This window comes from Camellia sinensis, chromosome 9 (assembly GCF_055761805.1).
Source record: "Camellia sinensis isolate YWXY chromosome 9, ASM5576180v1, whole genome shotgun sequence".
Lineage (NCBI taxonomy): Eukaryota > Viridiplantae > Streptophyta > Magnoliopsida > Ericales > Theaceae > Camellia > Camellia sinensis.
The window spans coordinates 60,934,045-60,960,182 of NC_138969.1; the positions used below are offsets into that span (position 1 = coordinate 60,934,045).

Here is a 26,138-nt window from a genome sequence, read left to right on the forward strand (position 1 = left end):
GTGTCCAAGTGTTGGCTTGGAAAGATGTAAGCCGTTAGGGCATTTAATTTGATGTTACATGTAATGTTTTTGTTTAGTAAGACTCTGATGAATATTATAATGAATTATTGAAGTGTTTTCTTTAAATAATGCATGTCATTGATATATATAATGGGTTAATTTTTTTGAGGGCGTTACAACTTGGTATCAGAGCGTATCGGGTTTGAATACTTTGGGTACGTGGGAAGTGATTAGTATCACATTGGGTTCGTCTCGTTTGATAGAGACCTAAAGTAATATTATATGCTGACGTGATAACATGTTTATGTGATTATGTGGGTATGGAATGTAGTTTCTAGGATGTTGATTGGACCCTTGAGTTTCTAGTAGTCTTGTTGGAAAGGCACTTGATCACTGCTGCTTCCAACCAGAACTATAGTAACGCATTGGGACTATCATTATCCAGGAATGAAATTCGTAGGTGCTTATGTGATTATGTGCTTACGTGGAATGAATTATTGTTGTCCAATGCATTAGGACGCGAGTGTTTAGCTTCAGCACATTTATTAATGTGCTAATGTCTTTGTTTCCTTTAATAGGATGTCAGGACAAGGACGAGGACGCGGTAGGCGTGGTAGGCCGGGTAGGCAGGAGGTGCCTGTGCCAGAGGAGATTTCGGTAGTTCAGGAAGGAATTGGCCAGGCCAATGTGGCCGAGCCAGTAGGCCAGCAGGCTATGGGCGCTCTAGCCTGAGAGATAGCAGGGGCATTTAGGGAGTCAGTAGGCATTCTCAGAGCTGAGAATCAAGCTCGGGATGTTGCTGCAGATGCAGGACCTTCCTTTCTGAAGAGGGAGTTTTTCCGGTCTAATTCGGATGAATTTGTGGGTGATCCTAAAGAGCCGCTTAAGGCAGATGAATGGCTCGAACAGACAACGAAGACGTTTGAGATGCTTGGCATCGAAGACGAGGGGTTGAAAGTGACCTTGGCATCTTTTCAGTTGAAGGGGGATGCGGGTCAGTGGTGAAAGTTCACTAAGGGTCGTATAGGAGGTACATGGGAGGCTTTTGTGAATGCTTTCCAGGAGAACTTTTTATCTCCAGCAGTCAGGGAGAAGCTGCGAGACCAGTTTTGTCAGCTTAAGCAGGCGAGTTCTTCAGTGGCCGAGTTTGAGGCTGCATTTACTAGCTTGTCCAGGTTTGCACCTGAGTTGGTGGCGTCTGAGGAACGCCGTTGTATTGAGTTTGAGAAGAAGTTGAGGAGTGGCCTCAAGCTGAGAGTTGGGGGAACTATGATTCGGGATTGTGGCGTATGGTTGATGCTGCAGCCCACATGGAGATCATGATGCAGGAGGAGGAGGAAGGGCAGAAGGGCTTCAAGAGGAGTCAGGATGGTCAGAGTGATGGTAAGAGACAGAAGGGTTTTAATCCTCAACAGTCTCAGGGTAGCTTTTCTAGATCGACTTTCCCTGTGCCGAGTGCTAGTTCGGGGAAAGGCAGTCAGGGAGACATTACCTGTTTCAAGTGTGGCCAGTTGGGCCACAAGTCTCCAGTTTGTCCTCAGAGGGGAGGAGTGCAGAGAGCAGCATCATCTTTGGCTCGATCTCAGAGCCAGAGTCAGGGTAGAGGCCAGCCACTCTTGTGTTATCAGTGTGGTCAGCCAGGGCATATGAAGAGGTATTGCCCTCAGTTGGGTGGCACACCTGGTGCATCTGGTTTGAGGCAGATTCAGGGTCAGCAGCCAGCTCAGTCGGGTCAGGCCTCGAGGGCCAATCAGGGGGCTTCATCGTCCCAGTCAGTGCAGCAATCTTATGCTCCTAGGGGTGAGCAGGTTGATCAGAGGTCGTCTGGGCGCGTGTACGCTGTTACTGCGCAGGATCTTGTACCGGCACCATCAGTTGTGAGAGGTACCTTCTTGTTTTGCAACTCGGTTGCTAATGTTTTGATTGATACGGGTGCATCTCATTCCTTTGTGTCTGCTGCATTTGCATCTATTTTGGAGTTGGAGTTAGCACAGTTAGCATCTCCTATTTGTGTAGTGTCACCTCTTGGGGGTGAATTGATCTTGAAATAAGGTGTTAGGGGTTGTGATATAGAGGTTGATTACCATAGAATCCCATTTTCATTTGTAGTTATGCCTATGAGGGGTTTCGATATTATTTTGGGTATGGACTGGTTATCGTCATACCGGGCAGTTATTGATTGCTACCGCCAGAGGGTCACTTGTTGTACTGTGAGCGGAGAGTATTTTCATTTTCTGGGGGACCGGGTTGGTAATGTGTTACCACCGGGGTATGTTCCGCTAGGACGGAGTGAGCTTAGTGGTCTACTTGCTAACCTTTCGATTAGTGAGGATGATGAATCTCAGATTGTGTTGCCAAGGGTGGTTTGTGAGTACTCGGACGTCTTTCCCGAGGATCTTATTGGTTTGCCACCGCATCGGGAGATTGAGTTCTCTATTGACCTAGTGCCCGGCACGGCGCCGATTTCTATGGCACCTTATCGTTTTGCCCCAGCCGAGTTAGTTGAGTTGAAGATTCAGCTCCAGGAGTTACTAGACAAGGGTTTTATACGTCCTAGTGTTTCGCCGTGGGGAGCACCGGCCCTCTTTGTTAAAAAGAAAGGTGGTGCTTTGAGACTTTGCATAGATTACCGGAAATTGAATCGGGCTACGGTTAAGAATAAGTACCCTATGCCTCGTATAGATGATCTGTTCCATCAGTTGAAGGGTTCCCGTTGTTTCTCGAAGATAGACTTGAGATCGGGTTATCATCAGTTGAGAGTCAGGGAGGAGGATATTCCGAAGACGGCATTCCGTACACGGTATGGCCACTATGAGTTTCTGGTGATGCCATTTGGGCTCACCAATGCACCGGCAGTTTTTATGGATTTGATGAACCGGATATTCCGGGAATTTTTAGATCGTTTTGTAGTCATCATCGTGGACGACATCCTTATCTATTCACCTTCTGAGGAGAAGCACAAGGAACACTTGAGAGTGGTGCTTGAGTTACTTAGAGCCCATAAGCTTTATGCTAAGTTTGGGAAGTGTGAGTTCTGGCTAGAAGAGGTCAAGTTCTTAGGCCATGTAGTTTCTGGGGAAGGAGTGTCTGTTGATACATCCAAGACTGAGGCGGTGCAAGATTGGGCACAGCCTAAGAGTGTGTTTGAGATTCGCAGTTTTCTGGGGTTAGCTGGGTATTATCGTCGGTTTGTGAAAGATTTCTCCAGATTAGCTTCGCCTTTGACTAGATTGACTCGGAAGGGAGTCAAATTTCTATGGAGTGAGACTTGTGAAAAGTCGTTCCAGGAGTTGAAAGTTAGACTGACCACTGCTCCAGTCTTGATTATTCCAGAGAGAGGGTTGGGTTATGCAGTCTATTGTGACGCCTCACGAGAGGGTCTGGGTTGTGTATTAATGCAAGAAGGGAAAGTAGTTGCCTATGGCTCACGTCAGTTGAAAATTCACGAGCAGAATTACCCTACTCATGATCTAGAGTTAGCAACTGTGATTTTTGCCTTGAAGATTTGGAGGCATTATCTTTATGGTGAGAGATTCGAGGTATTCTCGAATCATAAGAGTCTGAAATATTTGTTTACACAGAAAGACTTGAACTTGAGGCAGAGGAGGTGGATGGAGTTTATAGAGGATTATGACTTTGAGTTGCATTATCATCCGGGAAAGGCCAATGTGGTGGCCGATGCCCTTAGCAGGAAACCTGTTAGTGACATAAGTAGTATAGCCATCCGAGAATGGGAGATGTTGGGTGCACTTGGGGAGTTTAATTTACTTCTGGGCGAATCCATTGAGGCTGCGGCCATGTTTTCTGTTGTTGTACAGCCTACACTCGTGACTCGAGTGTTAGAGGCTCAGAGGGGTGACCTTGAGGTAGGAACCCTCCGTGAGAAGATTTCTGGTGGGAAGGTTGAGAAGGGTTTGACGGTGTATCCCGACCGGAGTGTGAGATACCGAGACCGTCTGCTTGTGCCAAAGTCTTGTCGAGAGGAGGTACTCCGAGAGTTTCATCATTCACGCCTTGCGGTGCATCCGGGAGGCACTAAGATGTATCGGGATTTGGGTCGCCAGTTCTGGTGGCGGGGTATGAAGAGAGATGTGGCAGCTTTCGTATCTAAGTGCCTTACTTGTCAGCAAGTGAAGACCGAACATCATAGGCCAGCGGGTTTGTTGCAACCCTTACCTATTGCCAAGTGGAAGTGGGAACACGTCACTATGGACTTCGTTGTGGGTCTTCCGAGGACTCAGCGGGGTAGTGATGCTATTTGGGTAGTTGTGGACCGGTTGACTAAGTCGGCGCACTTCATTCCTATGCGCGTGAGAGATTCAGTCGATCATCTTATCGACTTGTACATTCGGGACATAGTGAGATTACACGGGGTTCCAGTGACGATCGTCTCTGATAGAGATCCTTGTTTTACTGCCAGGTTGTGGCAGAGTCTGCAGAGTGCCTTAGGCACTAAGTTGACCTTTAGCACGGCTTATCATCCTCAGACTGACGGGCAGTCCGAGCGTACTATTCAGATCCTTGAGGATATGCTTCGGGGTTGTGTTCTAGACTTTCGTGGGTCATGGAAGAGGCACTTGCCGTTGGTGGAGTTTGCCTACAACAACAGTTTCTAGTCTAGTATCGGTATGGCACCGTTTGAGGCCTTGTATGGCCGACCGTGTAGATCTCCTGTTTGTTGGGTCGAGGTGGGTGATGCACCTCTGTTGGGTCCGGAGTTGGTGAGGGAAACGACGGAGAAAGTTGAGCTTATCCGTAAGAGACTTGTTACAGCACAGAGTCGTCAGAAATCTTATGCCGACCGTAGGAGGAGACCTTTGGTGTTTGAGGTGGGTGATCATGTCTTTCTGAAGATATCACCTAGACGGGGTTTGATGAGATTTGGGAAGAGCGGGAAGTTGTCCCCTCAGTTCATTGGTCATTTTGAGATCCTTGAGAGGATTGGCGAGGCTGCCTATCGTCTAGCTTTGCCACCGCAGTTGTCCGGAGTACATGACGTGTTTCATGTGAGTATGCTTCGGAAGTATGAGCCGGATCCATCACATGTGTTGGATTGGACCGATTTAGTGGTTGATGAGGATGTTTCGTATGAGGAGAGACCGGTTCGGGTCTTAGATAGGCGGGATCAAGTTTTGCGAGGCAAAACCATCCCTTTGGTCAAAGTTTTGTGGAAACATCACGGAGTGGAGGAAGCCACTTGGGAACGTGAATTGGAAGTTCGCCAGAAATACCCGGACATGTTTATTGATTTGTAATCTTGTATTTAGATTTTGTAATATTGTTGAACTTAAGAGCTTTATATATGTCTTAAGTTGTAAAACATTGAGTATGTTTTGGTAAATGGGTGTATCATAGAAGTTTAGTGTAGCATTGCAGATGTTGATTACATTGTTGAATGTGTTGTATATATCTTGCAATTGAATATGACATGGGAATTGCTAACATTGAAAGGAATAATGCATAATGGTGATGCAGGTTGAAATATATGTTGTTTTATATATTGTGAGATGCCTCTTGATAAAGAGCTCAAGTGACTAGTAATGGGCCAAGTTGTTTATTATTGTTATATAATATCTTTGGGAATTGAGAAAAACCTGTTTTCAAAAACTTATGCTTAATTTCGGGGACGAAATTCTTTTAAGGGGGGGAGGTTATAGCAACCCCGGTCTTTTCCCATTTGATCATTGTATCCAGACTTGGGTTCCGTTTATTCTGTCATTGTATATTTGTTGTTGTCGTCCTTTATTTTCTCATTTGGAGTTATAGGATGCAATGGGCAGGTTTGTAGCAGGTTGGTTGAGCTTGGGAGCAAAGAGTTGCTGCCCAGATTTTTGACCCTTCGCTCGAGCGAGCAGTTCTTCGCTCGAGCGAGCTCTTTGTTTTGGTCCGTCGCTCGAGCCAGGGTTTCTTCGATCGAACGAGGATTGCGTTTTGAAGTAAGACCTGAGAGCAGAGGATTTTGGCTCGAGCGAGCTTTTCTTTGCTCGAGCGAGTTAGTTCGTTCTTCGCTCGAGCGAGATTTCCTTCGCTCGAGCGTGTGTCTGGTTACAGACCTGTGGGTTTGAGTTCTTCGCTCGAACGAGATTTCTTTCGCTCGAGCGAGCTTTTGGGTTGTTGGCTCGAGCAAGGCCTTCTTGGCTCGAGCGTAGATTTTCTGTGTCTAGTCGCTCGAGCGACTAAGTCTTCGCTCGAGCGAGCCTGTCCAGTTAATATATGTAGCAGCGGGTTTTGATCAGTCTTTTTCATCTTCTTTTTGATTCCAAACCCTAGGTCCGACTTCTCTCTCTCCCTACTCACCTTCTCTCTTAGGTTTGATCTATTTAGAGTGTGTTTCTACCCTAGTTACTTTATTAAAAAGATAGAGGGAGTCGAGGGCTTTCATTTAATCTGAACATTTGGCGATTTGGAGCACATTGGTATTTGGGTATTCATCTCTGTCTTCTCCATTTGGGTTGTTTTCTTCGAGGTAGGGATTTCCTACTCTATTTTATAAGTTTTGTTCTAAGTTTTGGTATTTTGATAAATTGGGGTTACTTTGATAATTTTGGGAAAAACCCTAGTTGTTTAAATTAATTAATTTGTATAATTAATTGAAGGGAATTGGGAAATTTGGTTAAATTCATGAAATTGGGAAATTTATTGATTAAATGGTGTAGTTGGATAATGTAAATCACTCGCCCATTGAATTGTTGATATATTTATTTCCAGTCTAGAAATAACTGTTTTGGGCTATCGGTGGAGGATAGTCATGATTGTTGTAGACATTGCATGTGGATTAGGAATAACTGAAACTAATTTCATTGGTTAAGTCATTAATTTTGATTATTGCATTGATACAGAAAATACGTGTATTGATTGAGCATTGCATTTGCATACATTGTTTTGTGTGGGAGGAGATAGGGATGTACTCCACGGTTTAGGGGAAGATAGGGGATGGACCTCTAAACCGGATTTTGTTTGGGAGGAGATAGGGGATGGACTCCATTAGCATCACTTTTATGTGTGCTTATTTATATAGAAGTGTTTTTATTGATACAGCACTAAAATGTGTATCAATCTGGAAGTATGAAGTGTTTTGATTTGAGCTTGAGTCTCATTTGTTTGTTGATATTGGAAGGATGTGAATATGATATATATATAATTCACTGTTGTAAGTTTGGCCAGGTTCTGAGCCATGTTGATAAAGTTGGAAAGTAAAACGTGTCTTAGACAATAGTGTCATGAGACTGTAAAATGAAGTAATTGATTATCTTGGTTAACCATTTGTTGAATGCTATTGCTTTATTCATTGCTTATATGTGGTTTAGTATATTTCTACTGGGCTGTGGCTCACCCTTTATGGGAACATCATTTTCAGGTTCAAGTGATAAGCTACCTCCAAGGACTTAGCTTGGAAGGACTTGGACTTTGAAGACTATTTCTAGTTATTTGTTTTTTTTTTCATTGTTAGTACATGTAAACACTCAAGCCTAGGGCTTTATTTATATTTGAGTTAGAACTCATACTTTTGGTGTCCAAGTGTTGGCTTGGAAAGATGTAAGCCGTTAGGGCATTTAATTTGATGTTACATGTAATGTTTTTGTTTAGTAAGACTCTGATGAATATTATAATGAATTATTGAAGTGTTTTCTTTAAATAATGCATGTCATTGATATATATAATGGGTTAATTTTTTTGAGGGCGTTAAAGGATGTACTTGATGTTGAATTGAAAAGTGTGTAAGTTGGTTTATAAGTGTCAACCAGATATCAAATGCTATTGTTTTAGTTATTTCTCATACTTGGTTTAGTATATCTCTACTGGGCATTGGCTCACCCTATATGAGACATAATTTTCAGATTCAAGTGTTATGCCACCTCCAAGGACGTAGCTTGGGAGGTCCTGGGAGTTGAAGACTCTTTTATTTATTTTTTTATTTTTGGTGATACATGTAAATTCAAGCCCAGGGCTTATTTTGTTGTAGAGAGTTAGAACTCTCCTTTTGTTTTAACTAAGTGTTGACTTGAAAAGTTGTAAGCCTACGGGGCATTTACTTTTGTTGTCAACATGTATTACTTTTGTAAAACTACTCTGATGTATGGAAATATGTTTTATTCTTCTATCTATGAATATCATAAATAGTGGGTTTATATGTATTATTTTGAGGGTGTTACATGAATTATCTACTAAGCCTCCGTTTGGGAAGTGGGTTGGCTTTTTGGCTTTTTTAGCTATTTTAGCCTGGGCTAAAAAGCTTGGTTTGGGAAGGACTTTTTGGCTTTTTGGCTTTTTTGACTTTTTTTGTGAGAGAATAATGTAATGATTATAGGTTGGATGTGATGTTTTGTTTGTTATGGCTAAAATAGCCTATTTTGTTTTTTGTGGCTAAAATAGCCAAAAAAGCCTGAAAAAGCCCTTGCCAAACAGAGGCTAAGTATATTTAGGCGGTGTTTGGGAAGTCCTCAAGTAGGCTATTATAGCCTCAGGATGAAAAAAAGCCATTTAGCCTACCATTGTAGCTAAACCATTGATATAACTATAAAAAAAGAAAGAAAAAGAAAATAGCTCTGCAGCCTATAGACAATAGCTCTGCAGCCCGCCCCTATCACTTGATGGCTGTCCCACCGGTACAAAATGACACTTCTGCCCCTTTACACTAATTTTGAAAAAAATGAGATTAGGGACAAATTTGTCATTTCAACCTCAAACATCATTTCAACACACTTTTCAATACAACAACTCAAATAAAAATCAATCTCATATTCCCAAACACAAAATCTAAAATAACCTACTAAAATAGTCAAAAAGTCAAAAAGTCTAAAAAATAGCCACTTCCCAAACGAGGCCTTTGTATATGGGCATTAACCGGGCTACGGTTAGATTGAGATGAATTATGTGTCAACTCAACCCCAAACAACATAACTAATTAATATAGCCATCGTAAATTCTACTTTACAAAATTTCTAAATTTCAAGTCTGCTCAATTAATCCATTATATATGGATTATTATTATTATTATTATCATCATTATTTTGGATGTCTTGGAGTGCTTTTAAATGAATCTTTCATTTTTAATAATAATTCCAATTTGGTCCATTAGCAAAATTTCATTGAAATGATTTTTGCACTTTTAACAAATGTTTTAGTATAAACTCTAAAAAACACACACTTATTTTCTTATTGTTCATTTTTCTTTTATAAATTTTTTGAAAATATGAATAGGCACAATGTTAAAAATAAATTATTTTAAAAAATATTGGGTAGTTCCAAAAAAAAAAGAAGAAAAAAGAATTGATTGTAGAAAACTAAAATGAACCAAAATAATAATTTTGTAACATTTGCACTTAAAAGAATTAATGTTAAAATAATCATTAATCTCATTTCACATGTATCGTTAAATTCATATATGAGATTTATTTATTTATTTTATAAAGAAAGCATAACTAAGTGGCGAAGTCATATTATTCTCAAACTCAAATACATTTTTTTGAGTTTTTATTTTTCATGTTTTTTTTAATCTTTAGTAAAAAAAAAAAAATTCGTGTATCAATAATTTTTTTATTATAATTTTTAGATAAACTTAATCTAAATGCACCTAAAAAATAAAATTTTGAAAAAAAAAAAGAATCACTAAAAATAAAAAGTTCAAAAATAAAAACAAAAAAATGACACATTTTTTTTTGTTGTAATTTTTGTCTTAATAGTAATTTTTAAAAAAATTTCTCTCATTAATATCTTAGTTTGTATGTATTTGACAAATAAAAAGATTTTATTGAAGATCCAAAAAAAAAAAAAAAAACAAAAACACGCACACGGTCAGACACACACAAACAATTTAAAAAAATTAAACCAAACAAATAAAAATAAATAAAAAATTATTAATATATTTTTTTTAGAAAAAATTAGTGTAAAGTCTCTCTCCTATTTTTAATAATAGAAGAGATCTACAACACTATTTTATGATATCTAACATCCCTACAGAGAAATTTGATATCCCTCCCCCTTCAAACCCTCACTTTCTTCTCTTTCTCTCTCTCTCTCTCTCTCTCTCTCTCTCTCTCTCCTCGCTGCTCTTTTTCGATACCCAACTCTCAAAATCATCAGGCCTAGACTCAGACTCAAAGCAACAATTGTTGTGGTTGGAAGGGTGTCACTTGCGATCGAGCCGGTCGTATTACAGGTCTAAGCTCGTATTCGGTCACAAAGTGCAACTAGACAGAGGCCCTCAACACCGGAAAGGGAACGAAGTGGGTCAGCTAAGAAACGCCTCTCATACCCAGTTCCTGATCAACAGTCATACAGCAGTGCTGGAATTGGGATTGATTCCAAGTTTCAAGAGTGTGCAAGCAGGATTTGTGGGAATGGAACAACAGTCGAATTTGTCTTCATGTTATACAGACAGCATCGGTGGAGAAATTTCTCCATGTTCAACCACTGATTTAAGAAGGTGGTTAAGGTGAACCAATGGAGAAATGATGACTAATTGAATTTGGGACAACAGCAGTGATGAATGCTTGTTCTATTCTATAACGATTATTATTACCCTTTTGTATTAGAATGTGAGACCTAGATGTAGTCGAGATGGGAATGACCAAATGAGGCAAGCCAACGATTTTTAGGTCCTTTTGTTTCCCTCTAGCTGTTCTGTTGCAGCTAATTCAAGAAGCAGAATATGTGACATCTTCCACGTCTCTACTATTTCCCTCTCTCAAACTCACCCGAACCATTGACCGAGGAGATGTGCTAATATCACTGGTTTTTATCTCTTTCCTTTTGAAACTTACTACTCTCTTAGATTTTATTTTCTTTGGAAACTGATATGAAATAGTATTCTGATTTAGTAATTTCAATGAGGTGGTGCTTGCACCATAACCACAACAATTTTATTTTTTTTGATTATCATAATTTGTACCACATTAGTAATTTCCTCAGCACACCGCCTGCAGTTCCCTATCCATCCATCTCCATTGCTGCCACATCCACCTTTCTCTCTCCTTAAGAAAGCCACCACTCTCTCTCCACAGTAGCCACCTCCTTCCTTGCAACAACAGTAAGGCCTGAACTGAATTTTTTCTGAACTGAATTTTTCAGAAAGAAATGGTAAATCACGATCACCTGAACTGAATTTTCTCTGGGTTGAAACTAGAGAAATTCTCTGGTTTTTTAACTGAATTTTCTCTGGGTTGGTCCAGAGAAATTCTTTGGTTTCGAGCTGGAACCTGGAATGCTTAATTTGTATAAACCCAATGTTTGTGAAATCAAATTTTGAAACCCTCTTGTTGAGAAGGAGAGCAATATTGATGTTGTTCGGTTTCATTTCTCATTCTCTCCAGAGAAATTCGAATTTCTCAGGAGAGAATTTCTCTGGAAAATGCCATAGAGATTCTCATAATTTGCTTGACACCAAGAGTGAAGGCAAGCAAAGCAACAAATCACGGAGTTATTTGTGAGAAAATTAGAGAAAATTCAACCCTAGAGAAATTTCAAAACATAGAAAATCAAAAAAAATGAACAAACCAGAGAAATTTCAAATTTCTCTGGTTTTGAAATTTCTCTGGACAGAATTTCTCTGGATCAAATTGTGGGACCTTAGACATTATGAAAATATTAGATGTCCTTTATACTATAAAGTCTTAATATCAGGGACCCTAAAAAAAAACCCCTTTTTCTTATGTATGTACTTTCTCATTAATAATTTAAAATACAATTTTGAAAATATTTCCATGTTAGTCTTTCCATATAGTTTTGTGTTACTACACTACAAGAAATGTCACTTTTGGCTACCAAAATATTGGTCGCCAAAAGTCCAATTTTTGGTCGCTGAAACAATTTAGCGACTAAAATATTTTGTCGCCAAGCTCGTCGCCTTTACTCTGTCGGCGATAGTATTAGCGACTAAACTTTGTTTGGTTGCCGAAAGTGACTACATTTAGCTACTAAATTTAGTTTAGTCGGCAAATGTTATGTTTCTGCCACTAAAACCTTTAGTCGCCGAATGAGGCTTTTTGGCTACTAAGCTGGTTTGGTCGGGAAAAGTGTCACTTTTAACTACTAAATAATTGGTCACCAAAAGTACTCATTTGGCTACGAAACATTATTTACTCAGCAAAAGGTGCATTCGGTGACTAAAGTGTTAGTCAGTAAAAGTGCTACCATAAAATGAGAATGACTATTATAGACCAAACATTTTGGTCACCAATAGAATACATATTTTTAGCGACTAAGTAATTTTTGTCGTTGTTACTTTTTCCCACTAAAAGTTTCGTAGCCAAAAGCCTCTTAACATTCACTTCTTCACTTTTTGCCACCAAACATTTTAGTCGCCAAATGATACCATTTTTTTTCCATGACTAAAAAATTTAGTGGCCAATAGTTTCTTTCTCTCATTCTCAATTGTTTTAGCTACTAATTATTTGGTCGCAAAAACGTTTTGGGTTATGTTTTTGCTACTAAATTATTAGTAGCCAAAACTTTTGATTACCTATTTGGCTACCAAAACATTTGGTGGCCAAATAATTTTTTGTTTTGGTTTTTTTTTTTTTAAAAAAAAAAATTGTAAACAACCTGTCTTCATTATTAGTACAACCTGTACCTTGTATAAACAATATAATCCATCAACACAAAAATATATTATCAACCATTAAAGCATTCAACAACGTGCACACATTTCAGTTCCAAGCATCCAAAAAATTAATCTTCAACATCCAATTCTATGTATAATACAAATTCCATACACTCCAAGTCTAATCCAACGTCAATAATTTAAATCCATACATAATACAGGAATAAAAACAGTGGTTCGGGGGCTGTTTTGCATTTTCGCCTCCCGAACAAACTCTTCCATCTGTAGCCATCTTGTTGGCGTCTGAACCTTCAACTACCCTATTACCTTCTCCAGTATGATCATTGTACTGCTGTTTTCTCCATCGCTCTTGGTCCATTGATTGGCCTTGCAACTGATGATCTCCATCTGCTTCAGAGTGGATACAAAAAATAAAAACGTAGGTACTCATGACTAATAAAGCTAAAAACACCTTTTTTTTTCTTTTGTTCTAGAAATAGAAAAAATATACGAAAAAGTACCACATTTATTATATCACGGTATTCACTACAAAAAGGTTGAACACAAAGTTCACAGTTTCTTAGTGTAATGACCATACCCAGAATGTTTGCTTCACTATTTAAAACATTAAAATGACAACCACTTGTCTCAAATTTAAAGAAGAAATTCAAATTTTTTTTTTTATATAAAATTTTACAAGGCCATAAACAAGTTACATTCTAAAAATCCATTATAAACAACCTATAGAACTCTAGGTATCTATAGAACTCAATTTTTCGAACTTACTTCACCAACCTATAGAACTGTAGGTATCTAGATGCAATTTGTTTTCTACGACCATTAGAATTTGACATCATAAAGAAGCTTCACAATGTAGCATTTTCTACATGAAGAATATGTAAGCTACAATTCACACCACTATATTCTGTTGTTCAACCGGATTATCACTTGGTGGTAACAATGAAAATATGAAAAATGATGTCAATAAAGTAACACTACTAAAAAAAGGGCATATTGCAACGTTTGTTTTGTGGCGTTTATGGAAACGCCATTATAGATTCATTACACATCGCGTTTTGAAAACGTTGTCTTTGATCTCCGTTAAACGATGTCGTGTTGGGCCAATTTATTAACACCATCATGGACTCTGTCTCTCACTTTCTCTGCCTCTTCCACAATCCCGATTTGAAGCTCAAACACTCTCTCTCTCTTCCAAAACCCTTGATTTGAAGCTCAAACACACAGACTCTCTCTTTTGCTCGCTCGATCGATTGCAGATTTTGCATTGTATGTTCTTTATCACTGTTGATCGAAGCTCAACAACTCTCGATTTGAAGCTCAAACACACAGAACTCAACCGCAGCAGTTTGCTCTAGCTGTTCTTCATCGATCTTGAGGCTAATCGAGTGAGGACGGGCACCAGATGGTCCAGACTCCGATCTCTTTGTCTATTACTGCAAGCACTGCAGATCTCATGTCCTTATCACTGGTTCGCTTCTCTCTCTCTCTTCGTCTAATTCATCTCAATTCACCCTCACTTGCTTCTCTATTTGAATCTATCTATGTTATCTACTTACCTATATATACACACATTTATATGCACTAACTTCATTTCCACACACACACAAAAACTAAACAATATTGGATTATCATCTTTGATTTTGTTATTTAGAGTGTTTGTGTTTGCAGTTTTTTTTTTTTTAAAAAATTATTTTGGTTTTTAACTTGTTGAGACTGCTAGTGTCTGTGTTTGTGTTCTTCATCAAAATCGATTTGTGTTTCATCAAATCACAGATCCAAAATCCAAAATCCAAAATCGATCTGTTTTAGCGATCTCTCTTGCTTTTATCTCATGTACATTTTTCATTCTCTACTTTCTCATTGTCAAATCTGTTGATTAACTCTGTAATTTTTTCATTCTTTAGTTTAAAAAAAAGAAAAAACACGTTTATATAATTTGTGATGATCATGCTTTTTTATAATGTGATACCAATGGTGAGACAATGGTCTATTGGTAGGGCCCATAGGGATGTTTTCATTTGGATGATCTTGTTGGGCTTGTGTCTTATATTTCTCTGGGATTCATATAGTTATGGGTGTTTTACATGCATTTTAATTAGGTTGTCACTACAGGAAAAAGGGCGTACCATAATAATGAAGAATACTTTGTACTAGTATAAAGGAATGTGTCGGTTGGGCATGTTATTGTGGTTTTATTCAACCGTTGCATTGCTAGCTTTTGGAATCATTTACAACTTCATTTGCAACAGTGTTGGATGTGCTTTGACTTCCCTTGAACAAGTTCGTCATAACCTGTGTGATTATGTTTATTTCCATTTTTTAGGTTGAAGGAACTGACCTCTAGAACAAAGTTATAAATTTGTATTAGTTTTTCGTGTTAGTTTATCTGAAAAATGGTAGTTCATGGTTGGTGATGTCTGTAGGCTCTCCTGTTCCCCTGTATTAGTTTACCTTTTTTTTTTTTGCAAGAGTTTTTATACCATTGCTATGCTCTTTCTCCCAGTTGTCTATTTATTTTCTCAGTGTATCTGTGAACTGACATACTTTCTAGTTTGAGTTTAAATCCAGTTCAAAAACTTTGCTTCTTGAATGACTGACTAGTCATTTGGAAATGAATTAATTAATCATCAGTAGAGTTATATATGTGATCAGAAAGAACATAGCATGTTTAGCCATATGATATACTAAAATCAAACCAGCAATGTAACAGCCCACTGACAGACGATAGAATCTGTGTGCATTTTTCGTTTTCTGTCATATATTCTTTTTGTATATATATTTTTTTATATCCAGTATTTGGATGTTCAGGTGAAAAGCTTGAACCATTGAGTTGGGATTTGAGGATTCAAATAGCTGTAGATGTAGCAAGGGCATTGGAATACCTTCATGATGGGGTAAGCCATAATCTTTGACACAGATTTATTCCTTTTTTCCTGGCCTTTTTAGAGTATATGGATGTTATTAAAAAAAAATGGAAAAAGAAAAGAAGATGAAGCTATAGTTAGTTGTCATGTATAATTGCTTGGGCTCTTATGTAATTGGGTGCATATTATACTTGGTTTAAGCAGGTAGCTGATTTTGGGCTTTGATAAAGGCCATTGAGGCAGTTCCAGATTTGAAGACCTATTTGGCTGCAAGGTTTTCGCTCAAGGCAGGCATGAATTAACCCCTAAGGTAAGGTTGCACAAGCATCCCGCAAAGGCACTTCTAAGTACGTTATCAATCACAAGAACCTTAGAGAAGTATATTTAAAAATGTGGAGTGTGCCAAGGAATTCTTTTAGTTGCCTTGTATCCCTTTTCTTTTATAATAGTTTCCTATTGCTCATAAAAAAGGAAAGTTAGGAGTAAATCTACAGTCTATGACATTGAATTTTGATATGAATTTCTTCGTTACATATTACAGGTTACTTAAGAGGTTAGATTTTCCAGAAATGAAATTTAGCTTTTATTTTATGGGCTATGAGGTAAAGTGTTCTGCAGTACTTTTGCAATATATTTTTTTCTTTCTATTTCTATCTTCTAAAACCATGAGATTCTAATTTTTTTTTTCTGTTTCTGCCATACGTTCATTGATGTTCTTTTTAAACCTTGTTGCAAGGAGGAGACAGTTGATTGGTGCTCTGCCCTCTACAAAGAGGGATGAACACTTGGATGGAGTGGAAGACAATTGTGTAATTGATCCACATCATTAGGGATATTGTTGATAACTTGGGATATTAGCTCTTTCTAGGATGGTACACCTTTTGTCTTTTTAACTAGTACACGTACATGGGCTCCTCCTTTTGGTGATTTGTAGTGAATTCACTTAAAAACAATTATCTTGACATCACTCTCTCTTTCTCTCTCTCTCTCCCTCTCTCTCTCTCAGGACCTAACATCAGCTCCCAGCAATGCAGTTGATCGTACTGTTTGGACATTCAGTCAGAAGGCTACAATTGAGCTCACACAATATATTTTATTTTGATATCACCTTTTTTTTTTTCTTTTTTTTTTTTTGAGAACGTGGGTTTTGAGAGTTTTGGGACCCACGTTGTTTGGTAATCTTGATCCTATATCTTCAAGCTTTGTATTGTAAGCTTCACTTGCTTGTTGCATCTGTTGACAAGTGTTTGATTTTTTAAAACTTTCATGAAACAATGCTAATATGAAATTGCTGAATAATCAGTTTAGACAATTGCTGGCTTGCATAGAAATGGAGATTGGTCTATTCATTAGGAGAACATTGATGGTGGTGTTATTTTGTCTGTGGGTGCCCATGAAAGTCATGGCTAGGACTGGAAATGCTGGTGTTTCTTCCTCAGAGTCGAATGCAGTAAATATTGGAGCTCTGTACACCTTCAATTCTGTTATTGGACGATCAGCAAAGCCAGCAATTGAAGCTGCGATTGATGATGTCAATTCCGATTCAATTGTTCTTGTTGGGATGAACACACGCAAAGAGAAGCTCATTCATATATTTAGTTTTGGTATCTTTGTTCTTTCTTGTCTTTTTCTTCCAGTTCATTATTTCTCTCTGATTTCATTAGCCCTAACAGTGTTTTTTTGGATATATTCCATGTCTAATTTAGTCAATGATGGTTGATTGTTTCAGGCATCTGAGCTCAGCGAGAAGTTTGACGCCAACAAACACGTGGATTGAAGAGTATATTTTGTGTGGATTGAAGAGTACATATATTTTGTGAAGTAAAAATCTTATGAAATGTGTAATTAATTTGGTTCATAGATGAGTTGAATACTTTTATGTACTTTTCCCTAACATTGTATAATGTTTTATGATGGGTTGATTACAATATATTGGATGTATAAAAATTCTGATTAGCTTGATGCATGGTGATATGTGAATTTGAGCCATTTGTGTTCGTAGTTCAATTTTCAAGCCACATTCTTTAGTTAAATTCTTTGGCTTATGTTATATTTCACAGGAAAAAAAGAAAAAGAAAAAAAGGTGGCGTTTTTCAAAAACACCACTAAATGACGTCATCATGACGTCACACGTTAGTTTGTGACGGAAATGGAAGCGGATGTTAAAGATTTAGCAGCATTTTCAAAAACGCCGTCTTATATTTTAGCGACGTTTTTCAAACGTCGTAAAGCTATTGCGGTGGCCGTATTAGCGGCAAAAATTTTAAACGTCGCTTTAACTTTTTACGACGTTTTTCAGGCTTTTAGCGACATTTTTAAAACGCCGCTAAAACTCACATTTCCTGCAGTGTAACCAATTAACAATTCAGCAAAGAGAGAGCCAGATAACAAACATGAAGCTAGCATCCACACAAAGGCACAAGAACAAGATGCATAGATACTAGAGTAGATACAGTCGTTTTTGTTCCTCAATTTTCAAGCATTAATATATTGTAATCAGAATTTCTTGGATGTTTATGATCATGCAAGAAAAGATTAACCAGGAGGAATGTAGGCCATGGAAGTAAATTCAGAGAAAGGGCCATCTTTTACCTCTTTGAGATTGACCCATTCCCATGTTTCATCTGTTGTACTAATATCATAAACCAAAGCATGCCGGCCCTGGCAATTTTGAAAAAAGCAAGTTAAATTGCATGCCCATCAAATACAGAAAAATCTTTCAACAAACAAACAACCAGACATACCTCAACAGGATTGTAGTCAGTTATAACCGCGTCATAGAAGTTATTGTCTTCAGGCCACCTTGTCCAAACTTTCCTTCCAACTTATGGATCATAGTTTGCTGATTTTGGCTTCACACACAAATTATTCAATTTTTGTCTTTGACCACATTTTGCATCTCTCCAAGAAATTTCTCTAAAAAATAAAAATCTCTCCAACAGACATCTCCAACATCAAAAACTATATATATGAAATAAAAATCCCACAGCTGCAAAAAAGAAATAATAATAAAATAAATAAATAAATAAATAAAGGAAGGCAAAAGAGAAAAAGATGCATATATCTTTTCTTCTCTAGACGAGGGGAAGGGGAGCTTTTGTCCAGTCCTAAAACAATAGTTGAATACCTGTCCAATAATCTTCGATGGTCTAAAGTTGCTTCATCAACAGAAGGTATTTCTCCCATTAGTTCTAGGGACATGCTGCACAAATACAGCAACATAATAGTGAGTTTATTTATAACAAGTCATCAACAAACCATAGCAGATAGAAGCACATATGACAAATATGTGGAGAATGTCTAAATCAACCTGATAGCATTAGATATTGTTGTATTTCTTTATGTAGAATGGAGCTGTTTACTGTTTTTGTGTTGGTACCTCAAATATGGAACTGGTTAGGCTAAACTCTGGTGGTCTGTCTACACATTCTACTGGAGTGTTATGTGATCTGCTGTGTAAATCTATCTAGGTGTCGTGTCTGTCTGCTGTTAATGTTTATAAATTCTAGTTTGTGTTGTGCTTGCTTTAGTTTAGCTGCTATGAATAGCTGCCCCGGTGCTGTGTGGGAGTGTGTCTTTGCCTTGCTGCTGCTAGCTCTGTTTTGCTGCCGAGTGTTTTAATGGTTATGGAAATTGTGATGTCAAGTACACGTAAAACTCTATAGTGCAACTCATAAACTAATAATGGGGCTTTTAGTTATTATTTAACATAATAGTCTATGGCTGCTATCCTGACTTGTAGAAACACTAAACTTAAAATATTTGAAGTCTCCAATGTATTTTTTCCACCATGAGATCTATATATAGCTAAAACTTGAAATATGCTTCATATCAAGCACTATAATACACTGTCTACATAAAGAGATTGGCTAGAGAGAGAGAATGAAAACCTTAAAATTGGGAGCAGTTCTTCTTATATTGATGTAAATCAAAGTATAAAACATGCAGCGGAATAAAATGTTTAGATCATACCTTTTTTGATCTAAAACCTTGTAATAAATCACGTGCTTCCTGAATCTAGTCAAATAACCCAGCAGTGAAGTGATATTACAATATTGAATATCACCCACACAAACCACAGTGCAAATGGCTTTGATCGTTATTTTGGGAGAGAGTCAGTATCTTGAAAAAAAACAAACATACATTGTTTTTCCACTTAATCACCCATATCCCATATATCAGATATATAATCTATTTATCTCATTTATCCATTTGTTAAATGAGATAATATCTAATATCTATATCATCTATTCATATCATGATATGATAGATATATATCCTGAGTGGCTATCCAAATAGGTTTGAATTCAAATTCAAAACCCATTTGGATGAGGTTCAAAAGGTTCTAAGGGTCATGCCACATGGGCGCCCAATTTCTAACAATTGATCACATTTCTTGTAACATATTTTTTCTTCAACTCTTTGATCTTGCTTCCATGTTCTCAACTCAAAGTTCTGTAGCTGCTATCAGAAGGTGGGCTGAAGACCAACATGGATCCAATTTGCTTGTGCCTAAGCTATAATGGTTTAATCTAGTCTATAACTATCCAAAGATAGATGCAGTTAGGAAAATATAACAGTAATGTATAGAAATAATAGATACTAAGAAAATTTGGCAATTGGAGTAGGCTGATTCAGATCACATGGTCAGAATGTGATGAGGTAGTTTTATATGCAATAGTAATTTAGAAATAGTAGATACTAAGAAAATTAGGCAATCGGAACAAAGAAGTGAACACTTGCTTTCAAAATTATATATACATATTGGAACCAACAATGTAGAGACATGGATTCGGGTACAGTGTTCAAGTATCAAATCTTCACGAATTTAAATCTTATGACATTGAAATATGTATCTAAATATTAAATATAGTTACAAGGATGCGTCGTAGACACACACACACACATATATATATATATATATATATTACATATTATATAATATTATAAATTATGTAGAAATGTATATGAAATTAGATAGGATCTAGGAGAAAAATATGAAATTTCTATCTTTTATCTATAAAAATATTCTATTACTAAGAACTGTGAATTCTTATTCAAATATAATAAAAAAAATTACATAATCGAAGGCTTCAAATTAAATTTGGTGTTGGACACACATTCACACTCATACCCTTGTCTTATGACGTTGAGATATGTATCTAACTATTAAATATAGTTACAAGGATGCGTCATAGACACACACACACACACACATATATATATATATATATGTATATATATTACATATTATGTAATATTATAAATTATGTAGACATGTATATGACATTAGATAGAATCTAGGAGAAAAATATGAAATTTCTATCTTTTATCTATAAAAGTATTCTATTACTAAGAACTGTGAGTTCTTTTTCAAATATAATAAAAAAAATTACATAATCGAAGTGTTCAAATTAAATACGGTGTCGGACACACATTCACACTCATACCCTTGTCATATTTGGTGGATCCGAGTATTTTAAATATTCTCACAAGGGAGTGGGAGACAAAAATTTCATATGCCATGGGCACACCAACCGACCTAGCGTACTAAACTTTCCAAGAAAGAGGGTCCGCAATTCAGGGGGAGAGATAAAGTTTTAGAGTGTACTCAACTCTCTCACAAGGGGTATTCATTACTGTAATGAAAATAAAGGGAAAAGAAAAGAAAATTACAGGTAGCACAACTATATCTAATAAATAGAATTACATTTCTCTATGAAGTAAGAAATTAGGTAGAGCAAAGAAAATCATGGATTGCTAGACACATGCCAAACCAATATACTCCAAACATGGTATGAGAACAATGAAAATAGACTAACACTAACTAAGGAGAATTATGCAAATCACAGGAATTGAGGAAGCAGAGTAGATAAGTAGACAAACTATAAAATCAATAGACAATCAATAGACAATTTAATAGACAATTTCCATCAATTAACTCAACCATCTGCATTAGTGGTCAGGCCATAACCCATAAATGGTACTTAAAATTGCAATCAAAATAGCAATATCAAAAATTGAGAGCAGTGGATCAGCGGCGCACAAAAAGGATGACAGCACTATCAAAGAAATAGGACAATGGTAATAGTGAGAATTTGAGAATTTAAGAAATGACCTCCTCAAGTATTAAGTTGAAACAAAAATAAGAAAGTTCAGTGTATTTTCAACTTCCAGATTTTTAGGAAGCACAATGGTAGCTCATATAAGTGCAAGCGTTAGTGATTAGGCATGTTTATTAATGGTATTCATCTGCACATACAATGCAAACAAGATTTGAAAGGGTCTGATTCAGGAAGAGAAAACAATAAGCCAATATAACCAAAGTTAGTTGTCTTGGAATTATTACACTCCAGTGAACCACAGACCAAATTCTTATTACATGAGTTGGGGAACTTTCTGAAATTCAGTTCAGCAAATATCCGTGATTTCCCATCACCCAGTTCAGTAAAATGGATCAAAAGTGATCAAAACATATACATATACATAAGAAGCCCAAATTCACTCACAAAACCCCAAAACCCAAAACTAAAACCCCAAAACCCCTCACAATAATAGAAAATAGCAATTGTAACTATACGTCAAACCATCCAATTCCACCTCCCAAACATATATATAACCATAGAAAGACAGAGAAACCTTCTTTATGTTTTCCAGAAATAATGGCTACTTCCTATTATAGTCTGGTTACTACGTACTTTTGTACAGTCATTTTTCAACTAGAAATTAACAATGTTGAACAAGTGAATTTTTATCATTATTGCTATTACAGCAAGTAAGCTAGCACATTTATTTATTTATTTATGTTAAAGCATTGAGCTTGAGGTTATTGTTCAATCCCTATAACCCACCAAAAAGGACAAGGTCTACCAAGAAGCACTTTGCAGTCCCAGAAATATATATCACAAGCATGGTATAAATAATTTAACAATATTAGCAAAAGCGGGAAAGTTGCAGATAGAATCCTACCTAGGCCTCCTGTCCCAGATGCCTCAACATTTATAAAAGCTCCAATTGTGTCACGCCATTTATGTGATGTCATGAAGCCATGTGAACCCTGAAATGTTGGAGACCATTAACAAGTTCAATGATTATTAGCTGGAGAACACAACACTAGACTCCTATTAGCTTAAAATAGGCAATTGTGCAAAATAATACATTACCATTTACAACATTTGCCATTTGCAGTCTATCATACATTTTAAAACAACAATGGCTTATCCAACAGTGGCTTATGTTTCAGTGGCTTATCCAATATTTTAAAACAACAGTGGCTTATGATTCACCTCAGAATTTGGAGCCAGTAACACACTTGACTAGGAACAACATTAAAATAAACAAAATAAAAAATGTGAGTGTGTATTTGTATTACTTGCCTTTAACCCTGCATCAGGTGAAAAGATGCATTTTGATGTGATAGCTTGCCCCTGATCTAATAGCCATCCCACCCCACAGCAAGTTTGACCATCTTCTCTTTCCTTCAGTGACCTCCACAATTGCTTTGGAAGCAATACCAGATTTTGGTCGTCCCTCACTGACTTTTGCACACTGTCATCTAATAGTTCTTGCAGCACATTCTGAAACAATTGAAATTTGAAAACAATTAACGAATCAGGCTATGGAGTTATGTTTATATGCATCAAATTCATAAGCATCAATTGCATGGATGAAAATTTGTATTTTAACATGAGAATTTTAGGCTATACAAGATACAACTCAAATCCTAGTGAAGAAAGAATAATTAGGAAGTTATAAAAACAACATTTAAAAGACAACATGGATCCTACAAGACAACATGGATCCCATCCACCAACAAAATCCATATTCTATCTTCCAAAGTGAACTGGATATGTCAATAACATGCATCCCAATAACATGCTTTCAAAATCCAAAAGTGCCTACATTTTAAAATTTTCAATTTTGTTTGCATACCATTTTCCATTAGGGAAAAAAAATGAAAAGAGCAGAGGTAAAGAATAAAATATGAATCCAAAAGGCACCCCACTGTATCCCAGAAAACATGCTTTTATAATCCAAAAGTGCCTAAGTTTAACATTTTCAAAACATCATAACAGGGCAAGTGGATGAACTATCCAAACGGCCATGTTGCAAGCTCCTTAGGCAAGTGGATACATTACAGTATAATCTTTAATTCCTTAGGCAAATGCTTCTTTTAAACAATACACTCTTGAAAGAAAAAAGAAAAAAAAGATGCAGCTATTCATACAACATAAAATAATTTTTTTTTTTTTTTGGGTGCTGATTTTCCTAACCTCCTTTTTCTAATTGCAGAATCTCTAAGCACTAACTTCTGGATTAAAATGCAAATACTCCTTTAGTGTAACGCCCTCAAAATAATAACATTAAACCCAACAAATAAGACAGACATTGATATTTAAAAGTTCCACATTCTTTCATTTCTCAGAGTTTCATTACAAAAAGTATTACATGTTAACAACAAAAGCAGATGCCCTACAGGCTTACAGCTTTCCAAGTTAACACTTGGTTACAACCAAAAGAGTACTAACTCATACACATTAAGCCCTTGGCTTGTATTTACATGTAATACATCAAAAGTAAAACGACACCATTATGTCCGTCTTAGCCTCCCAAGCTATGTCCTTGGAGGTGGCATGCTTCCTGCACCTGAAAATGATATTCCCATATAGGGTGAGCCACAGCCCAGTAGAAATACACTAAACCAACCATGAACAATGACTAAAATATTAGCAATTGATAGATGGCCAACACTGATACAATCACATAAATCACATATTTATGTCATACGACTTATGAGTCCAAATTACTTTTCATTTTCCCTTTTTCAACAGATAGGCATATAAGCACTACCCACATTCTCAACAGATATGTATAACAACAATATCCACATTCTCAGATAAGCAAATAAGCTATATCCACATTCTACAACAGATATGTATAACAACAATATCCACAGATAAGCATATAAGCTATATCCACATTTCACAAAGATAAGCATAAGAGCTCTATCTTCACTTCTCTAGACAAGCATATGAGCTGTATCTACGGAGTTCATCCCCTATCTTCTCCCAACACTATCCGGTTTAGAGGTACATCCCCTATCTTCCCCTAAACCGCGGAGTACATCCCCCATCTCCTCCTCTACACATAACGTATACAAACACATTGGTTCTATATACAATCACTCAATACATGTAGTTAATGTATTCTATCAACCGTCAAGTTCCATAACACACTTCATTGATTAGTTTCAGTTTGCCTAATCGTCATGCATTGTCTACAACAATCACGACTATCCTCCACCGATAGCCCAAAGCAGTTATTTCTAAACAGAAAATAAATGCACAATGGATATTCAATCAACATTTCATTTCCTCATTCTTCTCAATTAATTATCCCAATTAATTAAACAATGTAATTAGGTCAATTCCCATAATTAACATTTCCACCCTTAGGTCCCATTTTCATCAACGATTTAACATCAATTCCATTTCTCTATGCCAAACATGCATCTAGGTTTATTATGAATAAAACCCCAACTTTTGTAAAATTACACAAAAGCCCCAAACTTTCACAAAATTACCAAGCCAAGCCCAACATCTCAAAATACCAAAATTTAAAGACAAAATACACAGAGAGGAGTAGGATATCCCTACCTCAAATTCGGAGTCCCAAAGGAGAAGACGACAAAACCCAACGTGCTCCAAAACCCAAGATTTTCAGATTAAAATGAAGCCCTCGACGATCAACAACTTTTTTGTAAAGGCCAAAGGTGAGCAAATCACTCCTACTAGATCAAAACCTAGAGAGAAGGTAGAGTCTAGAGTGAGAGGCTCAACGATGGTGATTTTGGAAAAGTAAGAGAGAGAAGAGAAAGTAAAAAGTGATTTGAAAAGTCACAATTTCGGGACTTAAACCCAGTCTCCCGCTCGAGCGTAAAACGCCCCGCTCGAGCGTCACTCACAGACTCCCGCTCGAGCGTCCAAACTTCCGCTCGAGCGCCGGATGCACTCTCCCAGCATTTATACAGAACCAGGCCTCCGCTCGAGCTTCCAACTCTACGCTCGAGCGTCACTCAGACAACCCCGCTCGAGCGGCCAATCCCACGCTCGAGCGTACAACGTTGCACAGGAAAAATACTGAATGGGTGTAATCTCCGCTCGAGCGCCAAAACCCCCGCTCGAGCGTACAGGCCAAAACGTGGGCAACTAGTTTTGGTTTCTAAACTCAACCAACCTGTAACAAACCTGCCCAACACATCCTATAACTCAATTACGAAGTAAAAAGGATGTAAACAAAATAATAAACAACTACCAACATCCACGGACACATGTCCGGATCACTGTACAACAAGGGTAAACCCGGGATCGCTATATTTAGTATTTTAAGAATTGCCTAACACAAAACAAGAACTGGGGAGATTACCCAGACAATGCAGATTCTACTTTAAGATGCTTCATCACTGTCGATTATCTAGTTTCTCAAACATTAATCGACTCATCATGCTTGTCAGTTCTGGTTACACGATTTATTGCTCCAGAGTATGCACTCCCAGGAACCTTGATCAAAAGGTCTTCATCTGTGTTCTCCAGACAACCTTCGTCCTGAAATTAATAGCACAAATCCAACTGTAGTTAACACAAGCCCAACATTTGCTTTCTGGAAGAACGTAGTACCTTTAGATTAGAATCAGTTTGGTCTGTTTTTTGAAT

At 37.2% G+C, this 26,138-nt stretch overlaps 1 protein-coding gene and 1 long non-coding RNA gene across 2 annotated transcripts; one reads left to right on the forward strand and one right to left on the reverse strand.

Annotated features, from left to right (window-relative positions):
- Positions 1 to 12,586: 12,586 nt before the first annotated feature.
- Positions 12,587 to 18,193, reverse strand: LOC145799104 (uncharacterized). Its single transcript, XR_014341111.1, has 2 exons — positions 18,019 to 18,193; positions 12,587 to 12,949 (listed from the first exon to the last, which is right to left on the reverse strand). It is a non-coding gene; the product is annotated as an uncharacterized LOC145799104 (long non-coding RNA).
- Positions 15,367 to 17,359, forward strand: LOC114320209 (glutamate receptor 3.4). The gene is made up of 4 exons (XM_082888656.1): positions 15,367 to 15,456; positions 15,631 to 15,736; positions 15,968 to 17,030; positions 17,156 to 17,359. Exons 3-4 carry the CDS (start codon positions 16,709 to 16,711, stop codon positions 17,161 to 17,163), a joined length of 330 nt encoding a protein of 109 aa, XP_082744782.1. The 5' UTR covers positions 15,367 to 15,456; positions 15,631 to 15,736; positions 15,968 to 16,708; the 3' UTR covers positions 17,164 to 17,359.
- Positions 18,194 to 26,138: the final 7,945 nt, after the last annotated feature.

What these genes read in the sequence shown, in the direction of transcription:
- LOC114320209 (XM_082888656.1), top strand. Translation starts at nt 16,709, where the DNA reads ATGAAATTGCTGAATAATCAGTTTAGACAATTGCTGGCTTGCATAGAA.